Source organism: Prinia subflava, chromosome Z, assembly GCF_021018805.1.
Source record: "Prinia subflava isolate CZ2003 ecotype Zambia chromosome Z, Cam_Psub_1.2, whole genome shotgun sequence".
Lineage (NCBI taxonomy): Eukaryota > Metazoa > Chordata > Aves > Passeriformes > Cisticolidae > Prinia > Prinia subflava.
In genome coordinates, this window is record NC_086283.1 from 50,341,305 (window position 1) to 50,361,252 (window position 19,948).

At 38.1% G+C, this 19,948-nt stretch overlaps 1 protein-coding gene across 4 annotated transcripts in view; it reads right to left on the minus strand.

Annotated features, from left to right (window-relative positions):
• Window positions 1–333: 333 nt before the first annotated feature.
• The window catches only part of GOLM1 (golgi membrane protein 1), a 37,153-nt gene continuing 17,538 nt past the window's right edge, over window positions 334–19,948 (minus strand). For all 4 annotated transcript variants that reach the window (XM_063423693.1, XM_063423691.1, XM_063423694.1 and 1 more), the window contains 7 exons: window positions 18,867–18,921; window positions 17,746–17,848; window positions 11,647–11,773; window positions 6,526–6,655; window positions 5,040–5,306; window positions 2,941–3,054; window positions 334–2,619 (listed from right to left, as the gene is read on the minus strand). In XM_063423693.1, the coding sequence (XP_063279763.1) occupies window positions 2,555–2,619; window positions 2,941–3,054; window positions 5,040–5,306; window positions 6,526–6,655; window positions 11,647–11,773; window positions 17,746–17,848; window positions 18,867–18,921 (861 nt within the window). In that variant the 3' untranslated portion in view covers window positions 334–2,554. The remainder of the gene's footprint in view (window positions 2,620–2,940; window positions 3,055–5,039; window positions 5,307–6,525; window positions 6,656–11,646; window positions 11,774–17,745; window positions 17,849–18,866; window positions 18,922–19,948) is intronic.

Sequence of the window (19,948 nt, forward strand, 5' to 3'; positions counted from 1 at the left end):
GCCTTTGTTATTTTTCCAAATAACAGTGTTTTAAAAAGCAGCAAGTAAAAGAGAAAACAAATTATATGTGATATGTGTAACCAAGAAAATCACAATAATATTTCCTCTATACATTGCAATTAGAACTGGATTAATTGTACAGAATAACATTATTATATTAGAGAAAGATTACTTTTAAATACTTACCTAAAATGCATCAGGTTTAGTTGTAAAGAAAACCAAACCAAAGGGCTAATATAACACCAAAATGATTAGAGAAAAGTAGTAATGCCTCATACAGCTAAAAACTTCAGTGAGAAACAACACTATGTACACCACAGTTCCAAGTTAATGTCTTGTTCAACTAAAGGTCCTTTAATTCTAAAATTCTATACAGTACACATACAGGCCTCTTGCCTACTAGAAATCTACCACACAACTTAGACTGAAGCACTTGAAGTCATTGTGAATAAAACTGTAGTCCTTCATGCTTTTAAACATTGCCCTCGTGCAGACGTTCAGAGCCTTTGCCCTCAGAGGTTTACAAGTGTGCTTTGTATTTATGGAGGACAACATCCAGTGGGCTAGGAGAAGCCCAAAAATACACAGAAGCATAGCCAAAACAAGTAGTTTTAAAATACTCTGGCAATATATAATTACCTTCAAGTGTTTGATTCTTTGGAATTTTTAACTTGATACTGGTAAAGCTATTCGTTCAACTTGAATACAGTGTTTCCTTGTCTATTTTTTACTGTTAGAATATATGCTTTTTAACAATCAATATTAAATTCCTGATCAACTTAAATCTCAGCTGCATAATTGTTTACATAATAAGTCCTAGGAAATGCTCAGATGATGGATAAATATTTTTATCCAAATTATGGTAAACACTTTGATATTAAAACATGTCATTATTTGCAAAAAAATTCCCAGTAACCCAAGTTTCCCAATACTTGTCAGAACAGATGCTTGTAAGTATTCGTTTTCCCTGCTGTACTGACTGTAGTAGCCCAGACCAGTTAGGTCTTACTTAAAGGGTGGAAAACTGTTAGTGACCTGTGTTTAGCCTTAATAGGTGTCATTTGATTTAAATTCTGACCTTCACCTGATGACAACTAATACTTTCATCATACACAGAAGAGCCAGCCTTCCACTTGCATATTTAGATATCTTAAGGTACAGCAGCTATAAACTAGTACACTGAAGAATACACACCAGAAAAAGAGTTACAAAGTGCTTTAACAGAAAGCAAAGACAAATTTGTGTTTTCTTAAATGGAATGCCAGTTGGCAAGTTAGTCACAGCTGTCTGCTGCTGTGCTGTCCCGACAGAGGTTCGTTCATACTCAGAGAATGCTCCAAAACTCAGGTATACGCAGATACAAAAATTTCTTCAAACCAGCTGGCTATACATGGTGACTGGACTGCAGCTAAGGGTGCCTTAGAGTTAAGTAGAGGGTATGTCTAGCTTAACACAAGTAAACGAGGTTTTAGTTTACATTTAACAAGTTAGAGAAAAGAAGAAGACTGTAGAACATTAACAAAACGATACATTGTGATTAATATCAGACTTCACAACAACTAAAGCTTCACCTGTGGGAGACACTGCTATGTCCTCTAAATGCATAGTCTGGTAACCCATCAGAAGTCCAGCAGAGATTAGTCACATTGAATTGCTGTTGTACAAGGCAAGCATTTGCATTTCTCTGTTTTTGCAGAATATAGTGGCTGAGTGGAGTAAAGGGTAGTTGTAGTACACTATTTCAGAGGGCTTCTGTCATGAAAAGTTTATGTGTTTGAATTTTTACACTAAATTTGTGCAAGGTAGTGGTAACCAAACCAAACTGTAGTACTGACCTGGTGGAATCGAACAAAGCTTTCAGAAAAATCTTCCTGCCTAGTTTCTTAATAAGAATTTGCTATTGTCAGAATCCTTTTTGGTTTTAACTTTGAAGCTACGAACACATCTCAACAGTGTAATCTAGGTATTTAATTTAGAAGTCTGGGTACATATATCATTCTGCATAGTATCTGAGGACTACAGTTGTATTTTCTCAGTCTGTGTGGCAGTAAAAAGGTGCCAGAACAGGCGTAAGGGTAGATTGCAGCATAGACTGGTTTTGATCCTTGCTGTGTTCTGTTACAGTAACACAGCTCCTTCTTAAATTCTTACAACTAAGTTGGGGATTTCTCTACTTGTTGCACTGCTCAGGGGGACAGATCCATCCTTGGCAGAGGGCTGCTCATCTACCACCAATCAACACACAGCTTACTGCAGTATGGCTATACAAGCTAGCCAGCTTCAAAGTTACTACCTTTTTGCTACCTGATTGCAATTTAGTAATTGAAAGGAAGGAGAAAGTTATTGCAGAGGCCAAACTGCTTTGAAACAAGCATCCAGACATTTAGCTTTTCCCCACTTCAACAGTACTAAAACCTCACAAGAAAATTCTACTTTTTTGGGGCCCTTACTTAGGCCTTTAGAAGATAACCAAAACCTTCTAAGATCAGTTTGCTTGGATCATAGCTGCATTTGGATGAAGCTGTGACTCAGTTGCAACATGAACTTCCTTTGTTCACAACTTCTGCCGTCCTTCACCACGGTCAGGTAAGTGGTTCTTCATATCTTCAGGGTTTTGGACTAATGAAGGAAAAAGAAAAAGGTACAGAAATCTCTTTAAGAGGCAGAAGTTCTTCATATAGAAACTTTTATCTAGAAAACAACAGAAGAAATTTTCTAAGGACTGTTAAATACTGTGTAGTACAATAAAGTTATGGATACCACACCCCCCACTAAAGAGTAGGTTCAGTGACAGAAGACACGTCACACTGTAAACATGAGGTAACTTCAAAAAACCAAGAGAATTTAGCTAGGTATAGCTTGCTACAGGATACCACACAAAATATGATCTTAACATTTTCAGTATGTGATAGAGTAAAACTAGGGGGTTTTCTTCTTTACCATTTTCAATCCCTGCAAGTGCTGCTTGCTTGTCTGTTTCTGATTCAGCTTCATTCACATCTAAATTGTAATCAACATCCTTGTCTGGGTTCACTGCTTCATGATCCTGTTTGTCTGGAAGAAGATGAACTAGTTTTATGCTATACCATAAGGTCATGTGCACACAAAAAGAGTGACTGTAAACATCTTCTACAAAATTACTTTGCTGGTGAATGAATTGCTGTTCTGAGTAGATTCTTGTATTATTTTTCCTTTTATGTGTTAATTTTCAAATTTAATTTTACACTTTGGCTGTAAATCCTGTCCAAAGAACTAGAGAGAAAACAATCTTTTGGGATTTGGAAAGCATAGGAAAATCAGGTAGCACTCTGATGAACATAAAGAAAGCATTATACAAATTCAGAATACATTACAGAACAGCCTGTGGAAGGGCAGAACCTGAAGCCATTGCTGGAAATTGTTTTAGCTTGTCCAGCAAGTAGAATGCTATAACTGTACCATAAAGTGTATTATGATGTGCTAAGTTGTCACAAAAGTACTCTTCTAGAAGAGATTCTCTTCACCTAGTCATTCACTCCTCTCAAGCAACACTTACTGACTATTGTATGATTTCTTTAAATAGAGGACTCAGACATAAATGGAAACATTTCTGATAGCCAAACTACTATCCTTATTTTTCAAATAATCAACCAGAAAAAAAAGATAACAGCAGAGAGGTGTAAGCAAACCTTACTTAAGATGGATCAAGCCTCTGTTCTAAATTGTTCTTAAGACAAGCCTTCCAGCTAGTAAGCGGCTAAGAAAAAGGCTTGAAAACTGTAAGCCTTATGTCATTCATGTTCAGACCACCACATCAAATAGATTTTCAGAGTTATAGTCCTAAAGGTCTGAAAATTTCAGAAGCAGGTCTTCTTGAAGGAGGATGCCCATAGACTACTGAAGAATTCTTTCAACCTTAAGCTCCTTTGGCTACAAGGAAACTGTGCAGTAAGGTTGAACAATAAAGCTTGAAAAACATCCTCCTACTCTTTTAGCTCACAGAAATGCAGATCTTTGAAACTGAGGTTTCATGGGCTGCATGGCAGAGATTATTCCTTGCACTAATTGTTGGATGATTTTTTAAAATCCAATCTTTCTGCTATTTATTTCCATTAAAATGAAAGCAGTTTAGCTAACTTGTAATTACATCTCTCTTGGGTATAGCCTGCTCTGGCCAGCATCTTTTTGGATCAGTTAGAAAAATACTGCTTTAGCAATGCAAATGAGATTATTTATCCCTGCCAAGTTAGCAAGAATGTTAACACTGAAACTTAAAATTCCAAGGAGGTGTTTAGTAGAAAAGCATGAACAGCTTTTTTAGTGGGCATCAATTCCTGGTCTGACTGCCATAGGGCTTCCTTTTGATTACTCTGGGCTACTGAGACCAAATCCTTCAAGAGAGAGGAACGTTTACACATTGATTGGGTTTAGACACAGCATCAATACTCTGCTGTTCAGTGCTGTTGAAATGTGTAGTTCAGGGTCATTTGATACATGCCAGAAACTGGCACCTTTACAATAACTGATCCAAGTGTTTGAAGACTCACAATAAACTTCAGATACCTGAAGTCTAAGTTACCAGTTTTACTCATGGTAGTTTATTTTGAAAAAGGAATAGCTAGTATTCACACACTGACATTGTAAAAAGACTAACTGCAAAACATCCATGCATAAATAACCCTCTACTCATCAGTGCTACTCATCCTTTTCAGATGCATCATATTCTTTTAAAGCTCCAATACCAAAAGTTTTGGAGCAAATTTCCATAAACACTTCATAGAGCCAAGGGAGAGACAGTAGGGCTGTTATGGTGTTGCAGAGGAACTCAGCCTGGCAGCTTCATGTTGCACCATCAGAAACCTCTATCTTAACTCATGGACTGCAGGTGATTGTTCAGGACTGGCACCTTCTACATCACACTGACCTTTATGAAAATATGTACCAAGTCTGGCTCTGGCCAGCTTCCATCACTGTTGTAGAAATCATGCCCTATCTCACACTTTCATCTCTTTACTTTTCATTTTGTTATTGTTTTTAAGAATACATAACATGGTACAAACCAGCCTTTCCAGGGAGCAAGTCGTCCTGCTTATCATCATAATTTAGGAACTGTTCCCTCTCAAATTCCTCACTGGCAGCCGGCTCTGCTGCTGGCTCTAACGCATCTTGCCCATCTACATGTTTCTCATCCTCAGGTACATTTGGCTCTTTCTCTGACTCAGGCAGCCTCTCCTTGGGACCTGCAGCACCTTTGAGTGCCTCTTGAGGTTTTTTCAACTGCTCCTCTTCTGCTCTATGCTCCTGTTTTCTGATGTCAGTTAGGCTTCCTGAAAACAACAAAAATTATTCTGAGTGAAAAAAATAATGCCTTCCAGAGTGGCACTAGTTAAAAACGGTTAATAAATAATGCTTTATATTTCTCACTAAATTATTGGTTTTCCTCTGAAAGAATATCTTCCAATCAGTTCCAGAGATAAGAGGAAGACAACTCATGTTTTTCCTACTGGGAATAGCTAAAGACAGAAACTTTATTTACTGTCAACAGATTCGTGCTTCTACATCCTTAAAATTTTGGTATGTGTGGTTAATAAATCGGGCAAGTGAAACAGAGCAGTTTAAATAAAAATTATGATGTCCTATAGAAGCATCAGGTTTCTGTGTGTTACATCATATTACCAACAATAAAATTGATTTGGTGTTCAAAAGTAGCTCAGGACAAAGCATCACACAGGCAAATTTGCAAGTATTCAAGTCTGTTCTTATTTTTAAACATGCAGAGGGAAGTGCAGGAGTGCTGTAATTTTTAGTTCACATTAGCATATATCTTTTTTCTCATGTATCTGCATTTTTAATTTTAAAAAACCCATAAAATTTTCTCAACTATATGTAGACATTGTCTTCAATTGCTAGATCTCTAAAATGAGAGCTGCACACTCACAACATTGTAATTTAAGATAGTATGTAAGAATAATTAGATTTAAGAATTGAATTTATATCACACACACTACTATGCAAACACACAAGGATACATCCATTCAAATTAATAGTTTCTGAAGTTCAGTGCCAAAAGGAACCATTAGGCTAACTAACCTAACCCCATGTATATAATTTCTCTTGCATTTTGCTCAATGACAACACACGAGAAGTATAGATGTGTGTTTGTTGTAAGCCTAACCTTCAGCGATTCCATAGGGAGGAGGGGTACCAGGCTGAATATGTCAAACTTACTAAGACAGCAAATTTTAAGTATGCTCGAAAATTACTCCTTCCAAAAGCTGGGTATTTTCTCCACATTAAATGAGGAACACGACTCAAGAATTGTAAATATTTCTATATTCCTTTATGTACAACATACCTATTGCAACAAAACTGAGCCAACAGAAATCCTAGTAAGTTTTCCTTCTGCTGAAAACCTGATTGATGTTCAGATTGTTGGTGGCACCTTTTCGTCTTAATTTGGCGTACAAAAATGTTTCTAAATGTTCATTGGAATCACAACCATTCTTAACAGTTGTTGAGTTGGTGAGACAAGGATTTCCATCTCACCTTTAGCCTGCTCCAGGTCTGCCTTTCTTACTGTAGGTACTGCCTTAGGAACATCTTCACTGTTTTTCTGCGGTTCCAAGTCAGCCTGCTTGAGCCCTGTTTGTTTCAAGGCTGGCAGTGGAGTATTGACCTGTAAAGTGAACGTATGCAGATAAGCACTGGTCTATATAACTGCACCTGGATTTGGAAAGGGAAGCAGAATTCAGGTAAGAATTCTGCATGGGAAAAAATCCCAACACACTCTGAAATATTTGGACTGAAATTTTTCTTGGTGATAGAAGTACTGTGCAATTCTGTATATGCAGTAATGTTTCTATGTAACAGCATAGCACATCAGAATTTTAACATACCTTATTTAACCGCAGGTAATGATGAGATTACTGTCCTTGGTTATTCTTGGAGTGTTACAGAACAGTAACACCACGCATTTATCCACTGTTGTTCTGCTACTGTGTAAGCGTCAACAGAGCAAATAAAGAGATGCCATTTACTATTAATAGTCTACAGGGCAGGAAAACCAACTTTGGTCATCATTAGGCTTCAGCTGAGTAAGGCTTGTACAGAACCAGTCTGTAACTATGTTCAAAGCAAGATTAAGAAAATAAATGTGTAAATTAACCAATGAGAAAATAACACCTGTTTAACATGATGGATTTAATACATTCTTGCTTAAGAATGTATTAAATTCTGGCGCTAGACTGCTATAAGCATCTGACCCACTTAGATATTAGGCCTAAGATGTACATCAACTTGAAGATCTTCCAACTGGGAAATTAAAATTCTATGTATGGTCTTCTGATATGTCAGTGTTGGTATGTTTGCCTACCTGAGGCCCCCTTCATCTCCTCCCCATCTCTGGATGTAGTGGCTGGCGGTCTTGTGCTTGGTGCTGTCCCTGTCAGCAAATCCCCTCATCTATAGCACGGGGAACAGGGAGCTCAGGAATGCCATGTCACCACCTCTCCGTAAGTGACTCCTAGACTACATGAATTAAGTATTTGGGGATTAGGTTTGTCCTAGACCTCTTGAGAGACATGGATTCAACTTACCATTAGTTTCAGGTGAAAATGAAAGACAATCAGTGAACTGAGGGATGTACCCAGGGGCTTTCACACAGGTGAAATTAAGAACACCCGTCCTCTAGGAGGAGAATCTGGAACTGCCTGTGGAGAATGGTGATTGTCCAGCTACAGCATGTTTATGGAGGTGAGTGGAGGTACAATAGGTTTGAAAAGATGGGGTGGCCATGCTTCCCCTAATGTAGCCCTACAGCTCATATGGTAGCCCTTGTAGCACCCAGGCTCTTCTCTTCATGGTCATCGCTCAAGCAGTCAAGACCCTGCTCACCCTGATATACAGAGTTATACTTTCCCCACTGTCATCCTAGAAAGACTAAATGAGGGCACAAAGCCAGGGCCAGTGGGGAAAGAGCAGAGCTGAGCTGTTTGCAGATGAATTTATGAGAACGACTGAAGAGAAAGGCTTGAGAAGAAAAGAAAACAAAAAGATAAGCTGAGTATGGGATTACCTGCCTGGCAGCCCTGCATCAGTAACTTCAGTCGGACAAAGAAGCTACAGTTGATGGCTCCAAACAAATGTCTGCTTACTTCCATGGTCATTGGAAACCAGAATGTTCTCCCAGTCATCATCAACTCACTGCATTATCATCACTGCTCTCCAGACCAACCCAAAGGAGGTAGTTGTATCAAGGTGGGGGTGTGGGGGTCAGTTTCTCTCAGGTAACAAGAGACAGGACAATGGCAAATGGCTCCAAGTTGCATCAGGAGAGGTTTAAATTGGATATTAGGAAAATTTTCTTTGCTAAAAGGGTGTTAAAAGGCATTGGAACAGGTTGTCTAAGCAGAGGAATCACCATTCCTGGAGGTTTTCAAAAGGTGTGCCACACAAATTTGGCACCAAGCGATGCCGGGTTAATGGTTGGACTTAGAGGAGGATCTTAGAGGTCTTTTCTGACCTTAATGATGTTATGGTTCTGTAATTGGCAAAGAGATATGTCAATTCAATTCACACAAACACTGAATATTGAACGTGAACACAAAGCCCATTTTGCTCTGTACTAGTTTGGTGAAAAAAACCTAGAGTGTTACAAAACCATTTGTTCTATGGGGATTTTTTTTGTTGTTGCATTTTTATTTTTGTTTCATTTACAAAAAAAAATACAGCCAAATATGTAGAGAAAGCACAAGCACATGCACATTTAGAGACATAAATCTCTTTGAGTCTGGTATCATATAAATGAATGGGCAATCTTATGGTATAGGAAGTCTCACAGTTAACAGAATTTTTTCTGTTACCAGTTGTCATGGGTACTGTCAAGACTGCAACTTCCCATTTATCTAAGGAGGGCAGTAAAACAGTGTGTTGTCAAATGTTCATTCAGTCACTTGGAAAAATGACCACAGAAAGAAATAGTTAAGTCATTAAGAAGCCAGAGTTGTAAGATGACTACTTGGCTGTTTTGAAAAGTATTCCATTTTCATCAAAGCCAGGCAGAACAAGATCTTTTTGTGTCAACACCATGAAGTCCAGTATCAGCAACTATATGCCAATATAGTTATTTGCTTATCAATGCTTGATAAGCAAATGTAACTGCAGAATATTTGGTTATTGCAGTAAAGATATTCAGAAGAACTCCATCTTCCTTCAATCAGTAAAACAAAAATGCTGTATTTAAACATAGCTCTGTTTTATAAATAATTCAGCTCTTTGAGATCACTCCTTACAGTAGAAATCATCAGAAACTGAACATAAGACCACTTTTCACTTTTTGTTGGGCATGAATACTGAGCCTGGACTTAACAGCAAGAAGTTACCTCTTAATTACATATGCAAAATCCCTTTATTTATCCTAAATTTCTATCCAAGTAATTCCTAATGTCAAATAGATTCAAAGGGAATATGCTGATTTTTTTTAAAGTTGAAGTAGTTGGATAAAACGATTGTAATTGAACATGTTGTGTTTCCTTCAGTCAAGAAGTATACATCATTCTTCAAATGACAGAGCTCTAAGTAAAGCTGTTTAGTTATTAGCCAACCAACACTCCATTTTCTTTCTGTTTTGAGACAGACTTTTATATTACACAAGCACATACATCTTAAAAATAGGACTTATTCCAGCTTAAAACACTCAACAAAAACATACGTAGTCCCTGACATACTGTCAGGGTCATCTTGCGCTTACTATAACTAAATATCCTTTTATAAAAGCAAAAGGCTGAAATTCTTGGGCAAACAAACAACTAAGAAAGTGACAGCTTGGCCAAAGAAACACTGCCACAGTTACTAGTGAACACAAGCAGACAGAAATTATTTAGGCAGTACCTGTATTATCAGCTAGCTCATCTGAGGCCATTCCATTTACATATAAAAAGGGTAACAGATAACCTGCCCTGCCTTACAGATACTCTGCTTTGAGTAAAAATTGCCTCCAACTTTGCACCTTCCTGATGGAGACTGACATTGTCCTGCAGAGGGGCTTCAGTCAAACTGCTCAGGTTCCTCCTAAGCTGATTTATCTTCCAAACTGGAAATCGAAGTAAAAAAAAACCCCAAAATTCAATAAACAAACATACACAAACAAATAAACAGAGAAAAGGAATCTAGTGGAAGTAACTGTAATTAAAATCTGTTGCAAAGCCACAGTAAAAATTATGTTGACCATCTCTATATTAGGGTCTTCCCTAGATCAACTTTCTTAAACAAGATACGTTTGACAAACTAACATATCATCTCCAAATGATGCAGGTTCTATTTACCTACAATGATGTATTTGTTATTTACTTTTTATCTACTTATTTGATACTGTTGATAAAAACTATTGACAAGAGCTGTAACTTTTGTTTTAAGGCATGACTGGATAGCACTTGCTGTTCCTAATGTTTCATTCACATTGCAGCTCTCACATAGTGCAGGTTCCCAGGATAAATGGTCATACACCTCAGTAGTTCTGTCTCCCCCATTTCACACAAAGGACTGGACACAAACTGAAACCATTACGTATGGGAATTTCTGGGCAGATGTTTTAGCTATTTTTCCACATGCTTTTTTTTCTCACCTCTTTGTAAAACCAAGGTTTATTCCTCACTGCCTTGCCCCTTCCACCTCTGAAGTTATCAAATTTAGCCTTTTCCTAGCCAAAGAGAAAAGGGTATATTCCACCAAGCCCCCACTCCCTTTGTAATGAGAGTAGGCCACCAGGTGAAGGGAAAAGCCCCTCTGCAGTCACATGTAAAAAGTCTAACTTCTGAAACCACTGTTTTTTCAGTAATCCTGAAGAAAGGGCTATTTTGGTACAGAAATAAACTGGGTGCCTTCTCACACAAGAGCTTGATCGCCTCTTTCCAGGGCCATCCCTATCAAAGTCAACCAATCAAATCCTATCCCTGACCAAATCGCACATCAATGAAGAAGCATCAATAAGTCACATGCCAAGACATGGATGCCAACAGGATGAACTGAAATTTCCTTTTCTCAGGATTTTTCTGCCACCCTCTGCACCCCAGGAGAAAAAGCCAGCTGACACACAGCCAACCTATTTGCCTAGCCTGCCCTACCCTAGTGAGCCTCCAATAGGTTCAGCGATGAAATTGTGGTACTTTGCCTCAGATTATCCAACAGCAAAACAGCTAAGACATTCGATTATCCCTTAATTCCTACAGTAAAATGCTGACATAAAGGACTTCTGTGAAAAATCATAGCTGATGAACCTTGGACTACAATATTCAGGGTTTGCTGCTTCTCTGAAGTGATTAACAGTTTATCTTCATCCTTAACACACAAAGCAACTAAGAACTTTAACAAAGTCAAAAGGTATTGTTAACTTCAGTCGTGTAAATATTTCTTAATGGACCCTACACCACTTCCAGCATCACCTCTCAAATTCTGCCCATCTCAGAGACACAGTGATTTGGGGTGTCCTACAGGACATCTCCTTGTTCTGTCCTTGAAAGCACCCATTTCCCATAGATCAGAAACATTCAACAAATGCTGAAGTAGCCAAAAATTTAATGAGATGGGGTAATGCTAATAGGAGATAGCAGAAAGGTGAAGAAACACTTAAGAATTACAAAGAAAGTATTTTCAAGAAATTATCCAATTTACCTGTCTATTTTCTGTGAAGTCTTTGTTTTCTTTGATTTGTGGTGTACCAGTATTCTTTTTTGTAAGCTCATCTATCCTTTCTTCACATTGTTCTTTTAATTCTTTCATCTGGTTGATACACTGTGACCTGAAAAAAAACAGGAACAAAACAATTAACTCTCATCTAGACTCTTTTATAATGTATTTTTGTAAAATTATCTGATTTTTTAATTCCATATATCTATTTTTTTCTTTATGTTTTATTATTTCTTTAATTCTACTTTCTGGCCTTACATTTGAGAAGTCACTAGGAAAAAATCAGGCATTGCTCTAAGTCCTAAGGACAAATTCATAGTGCAGGCAAGTTCTAATGGAAGATATTAATTTAAACTATTTTTGTTTGACCAGCTCAACAAGCTACACTATTTTTTATTTGTGTCTTTGCTAACCAGTCAAGTTAAAATCAATTTTGATCCTTGAAGGATTTCTAGTATGGATTACAGAAATTCGTATTTTGATTTTAGCCAGAAAGAGGAAACAGAAAAGTACCAGTGGAAACAGAAAACAGATGTAATCTACTGTTAACAAACTGAACACACTTCCTCACTATTTCAGCAAAGTGCAGTGCTGCAAGATGTAACAAAATATATGTTACAGAAATGGAGTTCATTAGTAGCTACTGGAAGTTCCAGAAGGAATATATCCTAAAGATGCAAGCACTGTGTATCTTTTACATACTTTTAATAGTTACACCTCACAATTAGCATCTTAACCTTTGTGACAGCAATCTGCTATCTGCATCTGTGCAGCCTGCCTTTCCCTCGCAGCTCCCTAACTCCTAGGTAAGGTCTGCTGCTGGCAGCAGTGTTTTTCTTAAAGTCGCCAGGGCAGTGTTCTCCCCTTCTGAGGGTGTTCTGGGGATCCTGTGCAAAGCCCAGGAGTTTTGTCAGTCTCAGTCTCTCAGGGCAAGTGGCTGCTGTCAGGGCAAGATCATCCTTTCTCTCCCACTCCCTTCTTAAGTCATTTTATATCTTTCAGTTTGCATCAGAGGAAGAACAAGACCTAGTGAATAACAAACCAAAATAAGCATTACCTCATAATACACACACTGAAGTCTTAGAAACTAGTCACCATATGACCTCAAGTATGTTCTGACCCCCCTATGAACAGGAACAATAGTTTGTTTGAGTGGCTCCCAATGGCAAGTTGCACTAGAGGAAAATGTAGATAAAAATCACCATCACTGTCAGAACCCACTGCCCTGGAGAGCCTGCCCAAGGAAGAAAAGGCTGGGGATCACATTTTCTTCTCCATGCTGGTTTAGCAATAAAGAAGTCTGATGGAATTTTTAAACCTTTTCTTCTTTCTCTCTCTCCCTTGTTTTTCCACTCAAAGGTAACTTCCAGTTTTTACAGATACAATCAGCTACAGACCTTGCAAACATCTTTTGCATTCAAAATCTTTTCAGCAACCTTTGTACAACAGCATGGTCAACACACTGCAAGTTTCTCCTCCCCATCACTAAGACTAAGAATGGAGGTGAATTTCTTCTGATCCTGGCTCTGACCAGTGTTATTCTGAGTGTCAATACCCTCCATGCAACAGCAGCTCTTTCACACAGGCATGTTGCAGTTTCTCAAGCTGCAAATAAATTACTACATAATCCAAAGGAGTTTTTGGGGTATCTGCACTGTACCACAGCAACTGACTCATTTTCATTACACTTTTATTGCACTTATACCCTTTTCCATGCCTGTTTTCAAAAGCAAAACATTCCTTCTGTAGTTCACACCTAGAAAAGAAGAAGAGTAGCAGACTAATGTGCTAACTGACTAAGTACCTTTATTATAACTTCTTGTAGACCAGTCTAAAGTCAGGTTTGACAATGCTAACACACAGAAGAGTCACCAAAATAAGCCATGCTTCAAACTGTTGAACAGCAGAGACAGTAAAACAGGATATGCTTGAGATAAGCTCACACTCACTATTTTCTAAGAAATGAAGTGACATATTAATTGTGTGACAGTAACAGTTTCTAAGTTTGAAAAAGATGCAGTACACAGGCAACCTGAAGTCAGAGAGAGAGCATTTGTGAAAGGCTGCACTTTGATCCTTCATTGCACATTAAAATGAAGTTCATTAACATCCGTGACAAACCCTCACTATTTTAAGCTTATCTGTAACAGAAATCCCTTCTTTTAAAGTAATTTTAAAACTCTACTCATGCTTACAACTTATAGAGTACAAGGACAGCCTTAGTTTCTCCACCTCATCCCATCACCATGCCATTTCAAATGTGCAAAACTAATGTTCTTAAATTCAGTATCTGTGGCATGTTTTCTCCTTCACTACACAGTTACTTCTGTGACACAGAGCTCACCTGCACACACAAAAAGGATCTCAAATAATACCCTCCCCTGCTGCTCCCAGGCCCATCAAAGGAGACACCAGCCCATCCAAGGATCATGTCCATGAGCCTAAAGGAGTGCAGAGGCACAAAGTTGGAGAAGAGCCCAAACTACAAACTCAGAAGGAGGAAGAGTCCATCTAGGACATCTCCAAGCATGTTTTGCACTAGCAGACACTCACTCTCAGGAGAGAGGGATGAGGCTACCAGTGTTATGTGCACTCATGCTTCATGTGTTTTGCATACTTGGCCATGTACAGATGCTCTGCATGCACAGGAACTGCCTCTCCCTCCTGAGTTGCTTGATTTGCCTATCTCCAGCATGAGAAACAGTACCTTTGTTCTCCAGGAGCATCTACCATCTTCTCCTTTCAAGCCCAACAAAAAAGATTACTCCTGCACTCACATTCTTGCACTTGTCAAGTCTGCAAATATCACACTAATTATCAGACTTTTAACACATAGTCAGATTTCTAAAGACACAGTTATGTAACAAACAAAGCTCTTGGGAACAAAAAATGTGTTGGAATATTGGAATGTATTCAACAGTGATTTCAAAAGATGAGTCCAAAGGCTTCTGTTTCCCTCTGGCTGCTGCAGGAGAGAAGGGTCAGTGTTCCAGTTAGCCCTTGCTGAAGAAGCTCTAACCATGACCAGTCAGCACTGGGCACAGTGCAAGGGTATGTTGTGAGGTCAACTGCTGAGGAATGCACACTCCTTTTGCACACAGCACTGGTAAGGCCAGAAAGCTCCTGCTGACTTCCGCATGGAAAACACTAAACTTGCTCCAAAAAATGCTAAGAGGAAACTTCAAGACTTGGGTACAAGAAAAAACAATGATTTTTTTCTTCTAAGTTCACAGATTTTGTTCTTATGCATTCCATATGCACAACTGCTTTTACGACTGTCTTCTACAGAATAGTAACTGAATATTTAAAAAGAGTGATTTCCAACATGTGCTGTTTAGAAAAGACATTTTACTTCTGTCATCTTTTTATAACATTTTCAATTATACAAATAATATGGTATCTCTATTTTTGCACTGATTGTACTTGCTACATAAGGTGCAAGACCTTCATCCATGCAAATCCAGGTAAAAGGAAGTAACACATTATCAGGTCTAATGCTCCTTTCTGTCAATACAGAAGAACAGAGAGGCAACACAGTGGTTTATTCCTAATGTGGAGGGGAGGAAGGAAGACAGATTAACATCTGGAGTCTTTCTAATAATTCTCATTGTCCTAAGCCCACAATCAGGAGAAGGTTGTTTGTAAGCATTTAAAGTGACAGTATTAAGTGAGCATATAGCAAAAAGGAGCATATGTAGCCAAGCACCATCAAATATCCATTTCTGCAATTACCTAAACACAATGTAAAGTTAGTTGAGTAAATTACTACAACAGAGAAATATTAACATTCCAACATCCTCCCTAAAGGTAGACAACAAGCAATGTTTTAAAAATACATGTTCCTGCTAGAACTGTGTGAATGTTGCACAGTAGCGAAGCTACTACATAAATTATTTTTTGAAAATTCAAGTCCAAAGTTTGTTTTCCTCACTTGTACTCTTAGGAAAGAAGCCTAGAAATAGAAAATGAATATTTAAGTATTATGCAGCAAAGACAGTGAAGACAGCACAGCTTATTGGCTGAAATAATTGCCTTTACAGACTAAACGGTGCACCTGCCTCAAGACCAACCAGAAGCAGATCAGCCAGCCGAGTTCCTGTTCAGCTACCACATGACTGATTTATCATGCCTGTCTCTACACTTACCCTCATAAAAGTAAACCCATCTTTACCACTGTATCATGCTTCACTCTTCCCCTTGAGCTAGCCCAAACCTTGGAGCTGTGCAGTTTGAATACAACCTTCCTCTGTTAAACAAAAAGGGATTCTTTATGGTACACTACCCCAAGCAGGTGTGATCTGTCAGTGATTTCCTCAACAGAGTCATGCTTGCAAACACTTCATCAGACATGTGTGGTACACCTCCAAGTTCTCTAAGCCAGACTAACTACATTTGCCTTGTATCACTTCCCTGCATGTTTTTATCAATCCAGTGCTTCACAGGTGTACCTCTCATGTGGAGTATGACTGTCCAGCAAATAGATATATTTGTGCTATATAGAGATCTATTGGTTCCTGCTGATCTCAGACTTGAAAGGAAGACACTGGCAAACAGATTCACAGAACTATCAACAGAGGTCCATGAGTCTCAGGTCTGCCATTTAACTAAACAGCAAACAGACAGTGCTTAACAACCATGGTACACAACAAACACAGAGGTGGAAAAGGCTCCTTAACAGACACATATGCAACACAGCTTATTGAAAGGCAGGTACAAACTGAAGCTTCCAACTTCATTCTACTGTAGCAGGAGCATGATGTGTTAGGAATGAAGGTTGAGCTATCCCAAACTGGGCCTCAGATTTGGGCCCGCTAGGCCTCAGATTTGGGCCCATGTAGTAGTAGATAAACCTGTGGCGCAGTTAGAAATTAAGTTAAGGTGTGTGCATGCTTTAGCTAGGACAGTTAGAGTAGCTGCCTTAAGCTAAGATTGTTTGCATTCTTTCTCATGCTGAATGCCAATAGAAATGCACCTGCAACTGTAAACTATCTGACACTGTATAAAACCAGCCATTTTGGGAATAAAGGGGAGAACGTATGTTTTAACCATATTGGTCGTATCGTGCATTGCTGTGTTCCAGCTTCCATATAGGGACCCTGGTTTCATTCTACTTTTGTCTTAGAAGTCTTAAATTACAGCTCCACTGACATAATCCATCTAGGTTATCTATATTACATGAGTCATAATCCAAAAAAAAGGTCACAACCTACTGGTAATCAGTAAGTATCACAAAAGCACTAATATTAATCCTTCATTCTAAAATGAGGGGAAAATAAAAAGAAGAAGATACTTACTTCAGGTGTAGCCTGCAAAATTCAAGTTCTTTGAGTGCTGTGTTCCACTTTTAGTCATAATTCCTACAAAATCTGGCTAAACAATCTGGCTGCTGAAAAAATACCTGTCACTACAACAATTACGCTCCTGATAGAACATCATTATAAGAACATGCAAACAGCAAATTCTGTTGCTTTTTTATGTCTATGCACAAGGGGGAAGATACTGCAGGTTGTGAAGACAGGTAGAGGAAACAAGAAAAGAACTGAGGAGAAATTCCTAGAAATACCATAAATGTGTATTTAGTAAGGCTACTGATAAGCAATTTTGTTCAGTTATCCATGCTTGACAATTCAGTGGGAAATCTCAAGAAAAAGGCATGACTAAGTGTGCCATGTAAAGCAGAGCACACGAGTCTGATGGTATCAGAAATTCCCAAGACCTCTGTCAGTTCAATAAGGTACAGATTCTCATCAGATAATCCTCTGTCTTAATTCAAATTTCTTCACAGTTTAGCCTCTTCATGTTTCAATTTTCCCCCACAATTCTTAAGTGATAATATGGCTACCCTTATCCTCCTGCAATAGAAGGAACATCAAGAAGTGTCTGGGCACAGAGATGAAAGACAATGGAGAGTTTACCGTCTTCTCCAAGATCAACTGTGAGAAATTTTACAAGATGTGTCAGATGTGTACCTTCTCCTTAAAATGTGTATTTACTAACAGAGCTATAGACAACACAAGAGTAATCCTGGTTATAACCAAGTCACCTATAATTTAGGAAGCCACCTTTCCTAAAGAACATACTTACAGGTCATATGAGAACTTCTTCTGAAGGTTAGTCTGGTTCTTTTGAAACCAGTAAACATCCAGCTGTAGCTTTCCATATTCTGTTTGTAAGTCTTTCAAGTGTTCTGGTCAAAGCAGGATTAAAATGCACATTAAAATACACACATACGTACATATTCTACAACAGAAACATCAAGAAACAGATCTATAATAAGAATGCTAAATTAATTAATTTGTCATGCAAACTACATTTCACACACAAATGCGCAGATAATTGTTGAATTTATTCAACAAGGGTGCACAGGATCTGGTAAGAAAGACCTTTCAACCTAATATATTAGCAAAAACAGTATAATGCATATTTTTACCTACCTTTCCTCTTAAGGAATATTTAGAACTATTTATATAAGTATTTAGAATAACAGAACTGATTTGCAAATCCTGCTAAGTTGCAGTCTTGAAAGTCTTTAAGTCTATGAAATCACAATCAGAACACAATATGAAATAGCATTCACATTTACCAGTCATATACAGACAAGCTTGCAATATTTCCCTGAATAATACCCAATTTATAGCCATGTTCCTAGGCAACAGAGATATCTATGATTTAGAGTTTTCTTCCTGATAGAAACCTTTGTGAGAGGGCACTAGAAGACAATACCACAACATAGTTACTTCTTTATAGGACTCATTCCCAAGAACCTCCAGAGGAATACATTGCTAACAACAATTTTGAAGCACTGCCATGAGTAGAAATAGACTGATTTTTCTTATTTAATATAGGATTTGTAAATTCCTCTGGTGCTAAAATGCAGGACCTCACACCTCAGGGGAAAATGCAAGAATATGTTGCCAGGTAAAATGAAGAAAAAAAAATGTATTAACTTAGTTCTATTCTATTTTATATCATAATAGTCAGGAGTACTGTGTCAAGCACTACATGGACAAACCCTCCTATTGAGGCAGATTAGTCTAACATTTAACTGGAGCTATGCAGATGAAGTATCTAAGTCATGGCAGCTCCTGCACCACCCCCATGACTTGAAGAAAGGCACCTTTCTCAAAAGACCACTGAAAAATGTAAGTCTTAAAAACAGGGGGCCTAAAAATCAGTATGAAACTCACAGGGGTACTACATCATACCTCGTAGACTCTGAATCAATCGATCATTTACTGTGATGTTGCTCATCAGCACTGCCTGAAAGAAGCAGAACAAAATAGTGTATTAATTAACGAAGGACCTGTACTACCACTACAAACAACACCTATCAAAGCACTTGTAACAAGATATACTTTTTGTGTGTCACAATTGTGACAGTGTCAGAATTTTGTGGGTCACAGTTTTGACAAATCACTTATTAGTAAAACCTTTTAGATGCTTTAGAGATCTCCTATCACAAACAACAAACATTCATTTTAACCCAAATTTTCCAGTAAAGGGGATTGGAGGAAGATCTCACTGCACAAATTAAAAGAAGAAGAATTTAAAGGAATTCAAAGATACAAAATTGCTTGTCACTTTATTCTAATTTAATCTCACAAGTGGAATCAAGACTTACTGTATTTATCTCTTGAAGGAAGAATACAACATCACAGCCCACTATCAATTACCCTCTCACTCAGGAATCAATACCCCTTCATTCAGACACACAAAGATGAACTATGAAAGCATTAATCATTCTGCATAAAGCAACTCCATGAAAGCAATGTGAAGCCCTTGCATTGTATCCCTTTTCTACCTACCTTCTCGATTGCTTCTATGTTGGAGCAGCCTTCTTCTACTCCCTTCACTTTGTTCTCCCTCTCATTCTGAAGAGGTAGTCAACATAGGAACATGTTTTGTCTATTCTTTCATCAATCTCCATCTACCATTTTATATACACACATACCCCAAAACACCTGAAAACTGAATCAAGTCACGGCTCAGGGAAATTATTCCTGTGAGCCAGACGTCAGGATAACTCACATTCATATTCAACATTTAGTAACTCTGATGCAGAAGAGTTCTTAAGAATTCAAAAAAAGAGATCCACTGACTCTTCAGAAACAATCCAGTCCAGCCTTAGGAAGGTATTTCTCACACTTCATTGCCAATTGCCCTATTAGCCTTGTCCTGGGAAACTTTAGAGTTCTTCAAGTCCCAGAAAATCAACTCCCCTGTTTCCCAAAGTTTCTATTATTGACGTGTGTCCACACCCGAAAAGAAGTAACAACATTAACTCTGT